This window comes from Eupeodes corollae, chromosome 3, assembly GCF_945859685.1.
Source record: "Eupeodes corollae chromosome 3, idEupCoro1.1, whole genome shotgun sequence".
Taxonomy (NCBI): Eukaryota; Metazoa; Arthropoda; class Insecta; order Diptera; family Syrphidae; genus Eupeodes; species Eupeodes corollae.
Genome location: NC_079149.1, coordinates 10,620,121 through 10,636,717, shown reverse-complemented (window position 1 = coordinate 10,636,717; position 16,597 = coordinate 10,620,121). Strand labels below are relative to the sequence as shown.

The window sequence follows — 16,597 nt, the reverse complement described above, 5'->3', positions numbered from 1 at the left end:
GTAGGAAAGTAAATAATTTGTCAGTTATGATTTCTTGTCTTACTATGGCTTGAATATCAAAATGACTTGTTATACTTTTGTAAGCCCTTGACAATAATCACTTATCACTCCCATAAAATGTCATTTAAACGTCACCTTTGACATCACATTAACAAAAGAAAGCAAAACAAGAACTTGTTACACGACTTTTATTTTTGTCATTTGTTCTGTTCCAGTGATCTACTCTCGTCAAATAAAAATAAAATTAACTGGAATGACAAGAAATAAAGTTAAAAATTTAGTTGTGAATTTTAATTCCGACAAAATAAGTAGCTATAAATGCTACCGAAATAAAAGACTCGGTTTCCATTCGTCAAGAGCTTCTCATTGAAACGTCTCATCGCAAAAATGAAAAGAATTCTCAGAGTGGTCCTGGTTTGGACAGTTCTATTAAATATTCAACCAGCAGTTTGTATTGTGAATAGAAAAAGAAATAATTCCACCACAAGTCGACCTCAGTTCTATCCGAGTCCTGAGACTTATAAAAGGAAATCTTATTTGCAGCCCAATCGACCCTTATGGGTGTTGGAGGATAAATTTAATCATCCTGGAGATATAAATGTGCCGTATCATCAACAAAAACCAATTGTAAATCTGAAAAACACAAAGAGGTTTATCACTCCATCAGAAAGTTCTCCATGGAAGCTTCCAAATCATTACATCAATATAATTCCATTTTCTGTAACAAAACCACCAGCTGCAAAGTCAAGACTGCGAAAGCAAAAACATCACTCGAGAAACAAAAACCAAAGGATATTCCCAGTATTCGATGATTATGGATCAGAATCTGATCCAATTTTGATTTACCGGGGACCCAAGGCAAAGATGATCTTCAACACAATGATGTCGGGAAAGAAATACCCGATGAAGGAGCCAGTTCCTGGTCAGGTGTTGTATCCACCTTATTCGCCGAAGTTTAAACCTACTCCCGTTGTGGAAAGAGTTCCATCAGAAAATTATGAGAAGCCTCCGTTGGCATTCCACAATTTGACATTGATTCCATTTTACACCCATGAGGCAGCTGTCGATCCAAGATTGGGTTTATTCGATTCATCGTCCTCAGTTGAATACAATGATAAAGTGGATAAAACCGATGCCATCGAAGAAGTCCAGCCGATAAGGGAAAATGAAGATTGTCATAATTGTTACCATTCGTTTTATTCACAAAATGATGTTCACTCCAAATATTGGTCACTACCTTTCATCACTCCAAGTCCAGAATCAACTACACCAATGACATTGCGTAAACAAATTGAAGTTCCAAATGAAATCCACACGAATCATCGGTTCGAAGAAACAACCTCTCCGAATGAGCCATATCGAATAATTCAAGGCAATGAGATTCAAGATCGATCGATTGCTCCAAAAAAACGCTACCGATCAGTTTTATCAGCAAAGTATGGTGGATTTAAAACTGTTTATCCTATTTACACCTTAAATAAACTTCTTAGGTATAAACCCTTTAAGAAACATAGAGCAGATGATTTGACAGGAGATACGAGGAAATCATCGTCAACATCAGCGGCATCAATTGGAGCACCCGAAGAGACTTGGTTAATTTGGAATTCAAGGTAAGTTAAAAGTTTTGTATTCAATATTTTAAAACTTAAATAATTGATATCTTTTAGAAATAGAGAAGCCCATAAATCCAACTATTTGAATTCAATATCGATCCAGGATTTACCAAAGAATCACAAAATGTCACGAATGCTTGACCACAAACTCATGATTAAATAAAAAGCAATTTAAATAAATTTGTTACTATTTTTTTAAAACATTTTTTTGGTGTTTCATTTAAATCATACAATAAATAAATGTATTGAATTTTGTTTAAATCTGTTAAACTATCACTTTTCTAGTTTTTTAAATAATAAATTAATTTATAAATCAATCCTTTTTATGAACTGTCATTTTAAATCTGTCAAAGTATCGATTTTCTCACTTTTTGTATAAAAACAATTGCTTTATTTTTGATTTGAGATCAAATTTGCTAGAATGAAATATTTGATCTTTTTATTGATCTGTCATTTTCTATGAACTGTAATTTTATATTTAAATTTGCCAAATTATCGAATTTCTCAACTTCTGTCTAAACAAATTGATTTATTTTTGATTTCAGAACAAATCTGCGGTTGTGAATTATTCGCTCTTTTCATCGATTGATCATGTTCTACGAACTGTCAAATTATCGAATTTCTCAATTCTTGTATAACTACTCGTAAATTGGTTTATTTTTGATTTTAAATAAAATATTCGGTTGTGATTTATTCAATATTTCCATTGATCGTTCACTTACTAATTTAAGCAGATTTAACTTGAATCTAGTTCAATCTGTCAAATTATCGATTTTATCAATTTCTGTCTAAATAAACAAATTTATTTATGATTTGAGATCAAATTTGCAGGTGTGAATTATTCAATTCTTTAATTGATCTGTCATTTTGTACGAGCTGTCATTTTATACTTTAGGTAGATTTAACTTGAATCTTATTAAATCTGTCAAATTATCGATTTTCTCAGTTTTTGGCTACATAAATTAATTTATTTTTGATTTGAGATCAAATTTCCAGGTGTGAATTATTCAATGTTTTCGTTGATATGTCGTTTTCTATGAACTATCATTTTATACTTTAAGCAGATGCAACTTGAATGTGTTAAATCTGTCAAATTGTCGATATTCTCAATTGTTGGCTAAATAAATTGATTTATTATCGATTTAAGATCAATTCTGCGGTTCTGTCTTATTCAATCTTTTAATTGATTGTTTATTTTCTTCGAACTGTCACTTTTTACGTTAAGCAGATTAAACTTGTATCTAGTTAGATCTGTCAAATTATCAAATTTTCCAGATCTTGTATGAATAAATTGATTTATTTTTGATTTGAGATCAAATGTTTCGATGTGAATAATTCAATCTTTTCATCGATCGGTCATTTAATACTTTAACTTCAATTTTTTCAAATCTGTCAAATTATCGAATTTCTCAATTTTTGGCTAAATAAATTGATTTTTTTTTTAATTTGAGATCAAGCTCGCCGGTGCAATTATTCAATTTTTTTCTACGAACTGTCATTTTATAGGTTAATGTGTTAAATTATCGATTGTCTCAATTTTTGTCTAAAAAAGTAATTTATTTTTGATTTGACATAAAGTTTCACCGAATGGCAATTTTAAATATTTAGAAGATTCAACTTGAAACTTTTTAAATCTGTTAAATATTTAATTTTCTCTAAATACAAATTTGCAGGTGTGAATTATTCAATCTTTTTATCGATCGATCGTTTTCTACGAACTGTAATTTCATACGTTAAAAAGTTTCAATTTGAATCTTATAAAATCTGTCAAATTATCGTTTTTCTTAAATTTTGTCTAAATAAATTGATTTATTTTTGATTTGAGATCAAATTCGCAGGTGTGAATTATTTAATCATTTAATTGATCTGACATTTTCTATGAGCTGTCATTTTATACTTTAAGCAGATTCAAATTGAATCTCATTAAATCAAATTATCAATTTTCTTTTAAATAAATTGATTTATTTTTGATTTGCGATCAAATTCTCAGGTATGAATAAATAAATCTTTTCATCGATCGGCCACGAGCTGTCATTTTATACTTAAAACAAATTCAACTTGAATCTTATAAAATCTGTTAAATTATCGAGATCAAATTGGCAGGTGTGAATTATTTAATCATAAAATTGATCTGCCATTTTCTATGAGCTGTCATTTTGTACTTTAAGCAGATTCAACTTGAATATAATTAAATCTGTCAAATTATATTTCATCAATTTTCGGCTTAATAAATTGTTTTATTTTTGATTTGAGATCAATTGTACACGTGTAAATTATTCAATCATTTCATTGTTTTGTCGTTTTGTACGAGATGTCATTTTATACTTTAAGCAGATTGAACTTCAATCTCGTTAAATCAAATTAACAATTTTTGTTTAAATAAATTGATTTATTTTTAATTTAAGATCAAATTGGCAAATGTAAATTATTCAAAATCGCAAGTGTGAATTATTCAAAAGTCTTTTCATGAATCTGTCATTTTATACGATAAGCAGATTCAACTTAAATCTGTGATATTACACTAATGTCGCAGATCATTTTTAGATCAGTTTAGAATACTTTCACTTGATAACTCAAAAAAGGTTTAACTTGCACCTCTTGCAGTGTAATATCATGAATATTTCATCCAGTGACGTTTGCTGTCAAAATCTGCTTAAAATATTGTCACTTTCAAATTAACACGCATCCCGTATGAAAGTTTCTTTAGTCTGACGTTTCAAAGACCCAATATCGAATAATCAAGAAAACAAGACAGAAATTAAATTAAATTCGATAGATGACCATCATTAGTCTTTTTTTTTTCATGTATCTCTGGAATGCTAAGAATTTGTCACTTTTTGTTTTGTTTTACAGTTAGACTATTATGATCTGTCATCCTGACAGGAAATCCAAACACCAATCACTCAAATACACACGATGCAACAAATTTGTTATGTATTCCAAGATTTTGGTGTTGTTGTTATGTATAACCTTTAGGGTGAAGAGCTACCTTAATTTAATTTCTTTTTGATGAAACCGATTGGAACAACGGTAAAACAACAAGAGCTATAATGTTGTTTATGTTTTATTCCTTAAGGCGTGTTTTCTAAGTTTTGTTATATTTTATTATTTGTGAGCTCTAATGTCAAAATTAAAGATCACATTCCAAAGTTTTTGTTTATCTTTATTCCTTCTCTCAAAACCTATAGAAGGTATAGATTATGATGATAAATGCATCTCAAAAAGGGGAACACGAAAACAGCATCCTATGCGTGTGAATGAGGAGAATCGTTTTTTAATAAACAAATGATTCTATCTAATTTTGGATGATGTTCTTTTAAATTTTGATTTTGAAGTTTTTTTTTTTAAAGTGGGGATAAATCTTTATAAGAGATGGTATTTTAGATGAACAGGTTCATACTCAAAGTGACTGTCAAGGAGATTATTGGGAAGTAGTGAATCTACACACGTAGTTTATAGTTCGGGACTTGAAATATTTTTCTTATAGCTTTTTGGATTAATTTGGACTAAAATGGATTTGAAAAATATTTGGAGTTGTTTGGTACGAAAAAGTGGAGTTGATTTAATATATTAAAGTTTAAAAAGTCAGAGTTCTTTTATTCTTAATGTTTTGAATCTTATTATTGTATTTTGAATGCTTTTGGTGTATAGAAAAAAAGTGTATTCAAGTTTCGAGGATTCAATTTACTGCAAAAAAAACACACTCTTTCGAAGTTCTAGAATTAAAAAGCTAATAAAAGTACAGTGGATCGTGATTGTTCTTACAATAATTTTTTTCAGAAAGTATTTGAGTATCAAACCAAATAAATTTTGAACTAAAAGAACTAAATTTTAATAACTGTGTTCACAAAACTGTGATTTTTTTCAATTTTTGGGGTTTCGACATAATATTGAGATTGATAATAATAGCGCCATCTAATTTCTTCAAATATTTATTTTGCAATATTTTAATTTTTAAGAGTGGTTTGGAATAAAAAATAAAAAAATTTGGTTTAAATATCTAAAAATAAATTATAAATGCTTTAAGTTCTTAATCTATTTCTTCTTTTTATGATATTTCCTCGAGATCTTAAAAACGTGTTAAAATTTTATAAATAAATCAAAACTTAGGACTAATTAACTGCATACTTAAAATATTTAACAAAAAGTTGAAACAAATGACTTTGAAAAAACCGCTCAAACGATTTTCGAAATAAAAATTAAGAAACACATTTTGTTGTTGAGATTTTTATAACTAATTTTGTATGTTTTTCAGATGATCTCAGTTTTTGTAACAACTTGTCAAGCCTATTGGTGGAGTCCAGCTCCTTCAACGTGAGTTATCTTGACTGTCTTCTATGTTTTTACCTTCCTTAGCTTTTATTTAAATATTTCAATTTGTCTTCCATCAGTGAACCACCTGTCAAACACATTCCTCTTGGATACTTTAGAACGTACACCTATCAGCCGGTCGGAGCTGTTTCGCCACTTTCGTTTTCGATTCTTGGAACTTCAGTTAACCCATTCAATTGGCCTTCAAGAGTTCCATCAGCCCCCATACTCACCGGACCTAGATATGATATAATACCGAAATCAACCACAACTGAACAAAGTAAACCACCAACTCCCGCACCTACGACGACCACAACAACAACAACTACGACTACAAGTACTGAACCACCATCACCACCACCACCTCCAATTCTTCTAAAACAACAACAACAACAACAACAACAATTTTCTCAAGAACCTGTACCAATTCCATTGATTAATTCTCAAAATTCCTTAAACAGTGGAACACGGTATTTAGATGCATTTTCACAACAACAGCAATATTACGGAGGATTGTATAATCGACGTAGTCTGCCATACTTTCAACAACCACCAAACTTTATAAGGCCCTATCCTTATCCGGATTACTCGGGCTTGGGGCCAAATCAAAAAAATCCAAATGTACAATTTGTGCCATGCATGTGTCCGATTAACTTGGCACAAATGCCAAATGATTTAGCTGAAACAAGAAACATTCCGGATGGTGAAGAAATGACAATTCCCAAATCGACTGACAGTCCAAATGAAGATGAAAATAGTGTTGATGATGTTGTGGTTGATAGAGAAAGAGACGAAGATCTAGATAAGAAACCTTTATGATAAACATGAAATGAATATATTTTAATATTTAAAGTAGCTACAATAAATTTTGAATACATAAAAGAATTAAATTTTGGGTTATTTCGTCAAGGAATTCTTAAAGCTGCCTTTTAAATTTCAGTTAATTTTGATAAAATTGTTTGCTAAAATGGATACAAATTATGATCTTATAAACTCTAGTAGTAGTTTTCTAATCCAGGAAAATTATATATTGACTTCAAAAAATTCCGACTAAGCTGAGTTTTGGTAAAAAACTTTACGTCTAATACTGAATAATAAACAAAGTACCGTTGGATTCTAAATAAATGAAGAAATATCTGTGATTTGCATACTTGACAAATTATATAACTTTGTCCAATATTCATGATATGGGGTTTATTTTAAGCATTATCTAAACAAAAAGTCTAAAAATACCTTCAAAACTGAAGAACTTTTTAAAGATCTTTAAAAACATATACATGAAACTCTCAACAAAAGTTCTACTTTGTTGGAATTTTTCCGAAGAAAAGACATTTTTAACTTCCCATAGGAAGTTATTGTAATGGGTCCGATTTGTCAAATTGAAAATTTTGACATTTCTCGACGTTTCAAGGTTCCTAGAGTCGAAATAACAGATTTTTAGAAAGATGTCTGTGTGGCGTGTGGACGTCCGTTCGCGATGTTTTTTTCGTCGTCCATAGCTCAAGAACCAGAAGAGATATCGACTTGAAATAAATGTTTGTATACAGATAATAAGGCAGAAAGATGCAGAAAGGGCTCTCAAGAAAATTACGTAGGTTTTTTTTTTTAATATAGAAGCTTAAAAAAGGTGAACATTTTGGTTGACCCTAAATATCTTATGAACATAAACCCTAGAGACTTGAATTTTATGTAATATATTGTAACGTGATACCAAACAAGTATATTTTTTGAAAAAAATCCAATTAACGAAAAAAATGTGTCACCTGTAAAATGTTACGAATGCAAAATGATTCACCAAAACGATTTTGTGCAAAGAAAAATAACGTTTTCAACAGTTGACAGTTTGTTTTTATAGAAAATAAAAACCTTAAAAAAACATTACTTACACATCTTATCAAAACTCTGACACATTGGCTTTAAACTACTTTTATCTTTTAAAAAGTTTTGTTGTCAACATTCAGTTAAATTTTGAGACAAATCAAATTGACAGTTTTTTTTTTACAAAAATAAAAACTTAAACAAAAAAAATGTATCAGAAGTTCGTAAAGATTGATTTTCGACTCAAATATCTTTTCAAAGAAATGTTATTTTTAACATTAAAACAATTTTTTAGAAAAATCGAATAGACAGTTTTTTTTACAAAAAATAAAAACTCAAACAAAAAAATTAATAAAAGTTGGTAAACATTGATTTAGGCTCAAATATCTTACCTTGAGATATTGTCTTTAAACTTCTTTTATCTTTTAAAAATTATTGTTTTCAACATTCGTCAAAATTTTGAGAAAAATCTATTTTTTACAAAAAATAGAAACCTAGCAAGAAAAACAGTACTAAAGCTTGGTAAAAATGTACTAACGACTCAAAAAGCTTTTAAAAATTAAAAATATTTTATTCAAACTTGTTTTATTTCACAAAAAATATTGTTTTCGATATTAACTAGTTTTTTATAAAAATATAATATCTTCAAAAAATAGTACGCAAATTTGGTAAAAATTGATGTTCAGTTGTTGATATATCTCAAATTAATTTCATTCATCCAATTTGTAAAAATTTAAGAAAGGCTAATTGAATTGGTAAAAATTTGTTTTCGACTAAAAATCTATTTAACAAAATTAGATTTTGAAGCTAAACTATTTCTTTATATAAACAATATTGTTGGTAAATTTAAACTTTGTGAGAATAATTCAACTGACAACTTTTTTAACGAAACCCTATAAACCTTTTTAGCAAGACAAATCGACAGACAAAAAAATAGCTTAAAAAACTATTCATATTCATATTCATATTCATATTCATATTCATATTCATATTCATATTCATATTCATATTCATATTCATATTCATATTCATATTCATATTCATATTCATATTCATATTCATATTCATATTCATATTCATATTCATATTCATATTCATATTCATATTCATATTCATATTCATATTCATATTCATATTCATATTCATATTCATATTCATATTCATATTCATATTCATATTCATATTCATATTCATATTCATATTCATATTCATATTCATATTCATATTCATATTCATATTCATATTCATATTCATATTCATATTCATATTCATATTCATATTCATATTCATATTCATATTCATATTCATATTCATATTCATATTCATATTCATATTCATATTCATATTCATATTCATATTCATATTCATATTCATATTCATATTCATATTCATATTCATATTCATATTCATATTCATATTCATATTCATATTCATATTCATATTCATATTCATATTCATATTCATATTCATATTCATATTCATATTCATATTCATATTCATATTCATATTCATATTCATATTCATATTCATATTCATATTCATATTCATATTCATATTCATATTCATATTCATATTCATATTCATATTCATATTCATATTCATATTCATATTCATATTCATATTCATATTCATATTCATATTCATATTCATATTCATATTCATATTCATATTCATATTCATATTCATATTCATATTCATATTCATATTCATATTCATATTCATATTCATATTCATATTCATATTCATATTCATATTCATATTCATATTCATATTCATATTCATATTCATATTCATATTCATATTCATATTCATATTCATATTCATATTCATATTCATATTCATATTCATATTCATATTCATATTCATATTCATATTCATATTCATATTCATATTCATATTCATATTCATATTCATATTCATATTCATATTCATATTCATATTCATATTCATATTCATATTCATATTCATATTCATATTCATATTCATATTCATATTCATATTCATATTCATATTCATATTCATATTCATATTCATATTCATATTCATATTCATATTCATATTCATATTCATATTCATATTCATATTCATATTCATATTCATATTCATATTCATATTCATATTCATATTCATATTCATATTCATATTCATATTCATATTCATATTCATATTCATATTCATATTCATATTCATATTCATATTCATATTCATATTCATATTCATATTCATATTCATATTCATATTCATGTTCATATTCATATTCATATTCATATTCATATTCATATTCATATTCATATTCATATTCATATTCATATTCATATTCATATTCATATTCATATTCATATTCATATCCATATTCATATTCATATTCATATTCATATTCATATTCATATTCATATTCATATTCATATTCATATTCATATTCATATTCAATTTACATTTTTGGAGTTCTTTAATTTTAAACTGAATACAAAATTCTATAAATAAAAAAAATCCATTTGATTTTTGGTTGACATTGCATGATATCAAAACCAAAAACAACTGTCAGTCCTAACATCCAGTTACAAAAGAAAATCATCTTTGAGGAACAAATTGCAAAGTTATTTCTGAACAAGAAATGGTATTAGAGACAAATTCATCAATGATAAAATTCGACACTCGATGAAGAGAGAAACGGACGGTTGCTTTTCTTACTCCATTTCCTAATAGAACACCGTGCTCCTTCCCCAGCTCAATGTATTGTACACAAAAGTTGTTGTAAGAGACTTAAACACATATTCCTTTGGCTATTGAATGGTAATTTTTGTTAATCGAAAACGCCCTTTTGTCGAAAAATTAATTTCCGGCAACGAAGTAAATTCTTAGTTTCATTACTCTTCAGTCACTATTTTTAACTTTTTCGTTCTATTTACAACAATTTTTTACTATAAACTGTTAAATTAAATTGAACGATGGTTACGATGTCGATAGATTGAAAAACCTATACAAAATGAGAAATTTTTGAAATTGAAACAAATCAACGTGTTAACGCTAAAATTAAAAATGTATATTTTATGCTAAATTCTTCAAAATTTAAAACATAATTGCATATGTCCATTATCTTGTTAACTACTATTATTTACTTTTTCTTTTTCAAAACGGTTCATATATTTTTTTGTTAGTTTTCGACAAATTCTAATTTCCAAATACAAATTTCTCTTTGCAAGTGACTAAGAAACTTTGCTAAATTTTAAAATATAATTTGTAGTTTATTGTTTGGTGTAACAAAAAGTACAAATACTTTGCAAAATAAAAAGACTTTTCTCACTTTTCAGAAAAGTAGTGTTTGGTGAAACAGGGCCTTGATATGTTAAATGCTTTATTTTTTACATATTTTTTGCAGTTAGTAAGCTATTATTTCATTTTTTTTTTCAAATTAGAATTAGGTTTGCTATGTTTTTTCGACCTCATGTAATTATTAATGAAAAGGTAATAAGTGAGCTGGAAGTGCGAAAAAGGCAAAAGTGGAATCTTCTTAAAAGGAATGTTTCACTACGATAACAAAAAACATTGAAGAAATATCTGATTTGTCAAAATTCTTTATTACAAAATTGTCAAAATTCTGTATTACGAAATTCCATATCAATCCGTACAGTGATACTTAGTGCGTTCGACTGTCACTCTTACAATTACAGTAAGACGCGCTGGCCTCGTTTCACCAATGCCCTGGCGAGAGAACTTCGTTCGAGTGGCATAGCCCCACCAAACAACAGAAGCCTAAAAAATACAAAAATTGACCAACATTTACAACAGAAGGACGAAACAATAAAACAAACGATGAAACGGACAATTCCAAAGAACAAAGAAAGGGACTAAATGCACGCTTACAGAAACTCGACTATTGTCGCACTACGTAGGCACAAGAGTGGCTTACTGACAAGACACAAAAACTTGTACAGACGACTTACAGACCCACACGACTTGGAGGTTAGGACACTGAAGTCGTCAATAAAAAATATCAATCTTTTGATTAAGGAGAACTACAGGTTATAAATTAACAAGTACTGGGACCGCAAGATCCGGTCAGTTAATTCCAGTGACCCTAGTATGTTTCCTAAAATCAACAAGGTACTCAAAAGAAAGAACGATAATGACCTTCCGTGTTTAAAACTCCAAAGAACCGAAGAGAACAGGGACGTACTCAGGACAGCGCAAATAGATCCAGAAGAAGCCATCTTTGACGATGACTTTTACACACTTGAAGATCCGAAGGAAAAAGTGAAGGTGGTAAGAGTTGCCTTCCAGCAAGTGTACAAGGTGAATGTTAACATTCGCCCCAACCACTACCTGGAAAACAGAGCCCTACTTAATCACTTTTACATTCGAAATTATATTACACAATGGCTATCTGAGAACCGTGGTTTCATGCGGTTCAATGACGATTCCATCGCTCATCCTCTCCCGAAAAAGGCAAAGGACAACTCCAACCCTTTCAAATCTTCGGTCGATAAGTCTTCTTCCGAGCATCAGCAAAGTTTTCGAAAAGATCATCAATAGGGCTCTGACTAACTGGGCTGCGTACAACAAAATAATTCCGGATAAACAGTTTGGGCTCAAGGTGGGTCATGACACAATTCATGATGCGTCTAAACTCGTTTCTGATATCCAGTTTAATAAATCAAAACAACAATGCACAGGTGCTGTTCTGGTTGATTTGGAAAAGGACTTTGACACCGTATGGTTAAAGGGTCTTTAACTAAGCAAACCATTGTTGTATATACTTTATGATATGCTTAACAGTAGAAAGTTTGTTGTCAAAAGTGGCAATGTAACTTTTACCACAACATTCTCAATTAAAAATGGTCTTCAACAGGGAGCGGTGAATTCGCCGATTCTCTTCAGCATTTACACCAGCGATCGGATAGGTAGTCTTACAAAGGCAATTGCGTACGCCGACGATCTAATTGCCTACAGAACGGCCCGAAAGGTTGAGGTTATTAGAATTCTCTTGCAGCGTGATTTCGACAAGATTCAGCGATATTGCGACGACTGGAAACTGAAAATAAATGTCCAGAAATCGGAGACAATTCTGTTCTGGACTCCGTTGGCTAGGGCCACGAGGGATACGTGTAAGAATTGGCGCAAGATGGTCATCGTTGATCTTCACGGGCAGCCATTAGTGAGCAAAAGTGTAGTGAAGTACCTCGGTATCTGGTTAAATCAGTATTTATATTTCACCAGACATATGAATGCTGCTCTAACCAGGGCCAGAGAAGCCTTCGCTCTGACGAAACGGCTGTTTTACAGTAGTCGGCTTGAACCCAGAGTGAAGGTAATTTGCTACATGGCCCTCAGACGGCCGATGATCTTTTATGGTTGTCCTGTGCGGTTCAATGTTGCCCCTTCCCAGATGGAGAAGTTTCGGGTGTTCGAGCGGCAGTGTTTACGACGCTGTACCGGCCTATATCGAACAGCCGAATCTTCTTACGTGCATTACTATTCCAACGAGGTCCTATACAACGGGGCTCGAATCAACAGAATTGACAATTTCTTGATAAAACTCGGTCGAGGTCACATTGCAAGAGCTATGTCTTCGACCAACAATTTAATTTTTGTGGCGTTCTATCCGAACGACGAGTATTTTGAAAACGATTTTTCCTTTTCTGCCTATTTACAGAATTTTGACGTACAGAATTTTCTTAACAGAATATTTTTGGTATTTTGCTATCAAACAATTTTCCGTTAACCATACTTTAGGAAAACATTGTAAGGTTGTAGCTATCATTGAAATCAATCCGGAAAAATGGTTGAGTGGATATTTTACTGTGCTTTTTTCTTGAGAAAAAAAGTTCTATTGCACAATTATTTCTTGTTAGAAATCCATTCTTCTATTTTCCTATTCGAGATTCGAGTAGATTCAATGTTGGGAAATATTAAAATGACCAATTCAAATTTCACAGAATTCAAACGACAAATTTAATTTTAGAAACAACTGCCCTACAAACGACCAAAATAATTCCAATGCAAGCTTAATTGGTTCTCATCAGTAAAATCAATTATTGAAATTATGTTGACATGTCGGTAATAGCTTTCATTGAAAATGTCTGTCATTGAAACAAAATTTATTGATAGGAGTTAAGAATTTTAAGTGAAGTTTATAATTAGAAGTAAAACTGACAGGTGGGAATATGAACAAAATAAAACGCTTTGAGTAGAACGATTATGTTCTAAAATGTGAATTCAACTATCAGCATTTCATTAAAAACCAATTTCATCATTGAAAAAGTAAAAATTATCTAAAGGAAGAGTACTGGATTAAGCAATGTACATATCTTATTTATTTGAAAAATCTGAAAATCATCAGCTTCATTTGACATTAAGCATTATAAATTTGACTCTCTTAATCCCTTTTAAGTCTCGAGATACATAATTTTGTTCGTACAGAATTCTGAAAACAGCACTTCAACAAGATGCGCTCTGTTTTCGAATTCAGTAACAAAAAAATTTCAATGTAATGATGCGTTTAACTCGATCCGCCAAACTCAAATATTGGTCATTCATACTATCAAAAAATTTACTACTGTGCACTTTGTTCCTAAGATATTGACCTACTTCAATTTAAATCAAATTAAACTTCATACACCTGAGAAGATGATCTTCACTGCTCACCTCATTAGGCAGTTCTTTCATTGAAGCAGTAAACTTTATTATGTTCCTCAACCACCATCATCAAGTCTACAAAGCATATCATAAAACACACTTAAATAGAAGTTTTCCACGAACCGAACACCCCGGAAAAGACGCCATTAAATCATGCTTTCGCATGGTAATTAGGTTTGTTCCTTGTGAAGAGTCTTCAGTCTTTACAAAAGTAGTAGGAGTGTTGTGTTTGCCGTTTTCTGTTACAATATGTGCGATGATATTAAAAGCATTCAAAATGATACACATAATCAAATCATAATCAAGTAAATTTGTAGAATTTTGGTTGTTTAGTTGCGGCGGTTTTTATATAGCACGCAATAGCTTATTCAAACAAACGTTTGCCTTTCCATATGAATGCGGAGCGGTGGCGGGTACCTATGAGTATAATGTACCTCTACCACCAAGGAAGTATCTATCGACAACTTTGAAGTTGAAACACATTTTGTGTTGCATTATAAAAGACTGCGGTGCATTACTCTTTCCACATTCGGTTTTACAATTAGCTTTAGAGTGCTTCGTTTGGGTTGTTTCTTAGAAGAATATCAAAAACAATGGGTTTGAGACTTTTGGTATGAATAATAATTGGAAATATCCTTAAATGTCAATCCTGACGATGACTTCTAATTTGATTTATTGTTATTTCTTGCAGATCACATTTGCATCCTTGGTTGTGTTGATTATCATAAATAAATCAGAAGCTGGGTTTGAATTTTAAAATTGACTTAATAGAAGAATTTTAAGGACTTCATATTGTTTTCTTATTTCAGAGGATATGGCGGTCATCATCATAAGAAAATCATAATACATGTTCCAGTTCATAAGAAACAGGAAAAACACGTCCACACCATTGTCAAACACATCCATCATCATCATAAGCCGATTGTCATCAAGGAAGAGAAGGTCATCAAACATGAAGTCAAGCCAATTATAGTGGAGAAACATATCAATCATGAACATTTACAACATCATCATCAATATGAACATCCGGTTGTGGAAGAACATAAGGAAGAAGTTCATATTCCTCATCATTATGAACATCAGGAACACCACGAAGAGGAGCACCACGAGCATGAACATGTGGAATATGGAGAGTCACATCATTAGAAGAAGTAAGAAGCTGACATACAAAAGTATAGTGCTGATGGGTTGATTGGGTTATAGGTTAGGGTTTCAAAGTATTAAGTACAATAATTAAATTATTAAAATTATAAAATAAAAATTTTTAATAAACAGATGGTTCCTAGAATCCTAGATTAATAGAAATCCGGAGTAAACTTAATAATGTAACGTTTTAATGACTAAAAAGAGAGGATCTTGAACGAAGGAAGAGAAATTAATACTCTGAAGTTTCAATTTTAAGTTTCGTGTATACTTTTCAAAATTCTCCTAAAAATATCTTTCTTCTTAACTCGCTTTTCCAAGTACTTAACTAAGAACACCAACAGTTTCATATTCGATAATTGAAATGAAATTTCGTGAAGCATGCATTTTGCACTACCATTTCCGAATTTAAAGAAATCAACTTGGTCTCCATTTTAACAGTCTTTAATCAAATAGAGCGCGTTTAGTCAATATTTTGAAATAGTCTACCTTGGTGCTTATTTTTTTGTTCATAAGTTACATTTTACGGTTTTTCGTGTGCCAGGTCAACAATTGCAAAGCAGGATTGTAAAAGAACGCAGTCTTTTGGGAGTGCAATCATTATGAACCATTAATTAACTCAAAGATAACATTAATTGATTTCATCTAAATGTGGTAACTTCAAATTTTGTAATCACTTGTCGTTTGACTTAAAAAAGATTACAGTAATTTGCTCTCCGATCGACTGCAATCAAAACTGATTGCAACCATTTGAGATAGTATGCATTTTTACATTCACCTGAAGTATGCATTCTTTTGAAGTCGTTGCATTCACTCGAAGTCTTTGGATAATTTTGCATTCTTAAGTGAAATTTCGCTACATAAAATCTTCTAAAATGGCCCATGCACTTTGCACACCAATTTTCAGTGTCAGACATCAAGAAATTCAAAACGTATGATATTTTACAATGACCAAGACTTGAAAAGAATGCATGGATTCTCAAATAATTGCAATCAATTGATTGCATTCAAACGAATGGAGAAAGAGTAAATGTATCTTTTTAAGGTCAAATGATTGATGATTGCTAAATTGGAAG

The 16,597-nt window shown here is 30.0% G+C and overlaps 2 protein-coding genes across 2 annotated transcripts; both read left to right on the top strand.

The window, feature by feature from the left end:
* Positions 1–387: 387 nt before the first annotated feature.
* Positions 388–6,743, top strand: LOC129949058 (uncharacterized). Its single transcript, XM_056060266.1, has 2 exons — positions 388–1,610; positions 6,005–6,743. Exons 1-2 carry the CDS (start codon positions 388–390, stop codon positions 6,741–6,743), a joined length of 1,962 nt encoding a protein of 653 aa, XP_055916241.1.
* Positions 6,744–14,914: 8,171 nt separating this feature from the next.
* On the top strand, positions 14,915–15,587 carry LOC129949157 (histidine-rich glycoprotein-like). The gene is made up of 3 exons (XM_056060434.1): positions 14,915–14,989; positions 15,070–15,122; positions 15,188–15,587. The coding sequence occupies exons 1-3, from the start codon at positions 14,972–14,974 to the stop codon at positions 15,522–15,524; spliced, it is 408 nt and encodes a 135-aa protein (XP_055916409.1). The 5' UTR covers positions 14,915–14,971; the 3' UTR covers positions 15,525–15,587.
* The last annotated feature ends 1,010 nt before the right edge of the window (positions 15,588–16,597 follow it).

Bases quoted from the DNA above. Each gene is read 5' to 3' on its own strand.
- LOC129949058 (XM_056060266.1), top strand. From the start codon at position 388: ATGAAAAGAATTCTCAGAGTGGTCCTGGTTTGGACAGTTCTATTAAAT. The intron at 1,611-6,004 runs GTAAGTTAAAAG...GTCTTCCATCAG, and splicing joins TGGTTAATTTGGAATTCAAG to TGAACCACCTGTCAAACACA.
- LOC129949157 (XM_056060434.1), top strand. The intron at 15,123-15,187 runs GTTTGAATTTTA...TTCTTATTTCAG, and splicing joins ATAAATAAATCAGAAGCTGG to AGGATATGGCGGTCATCATC.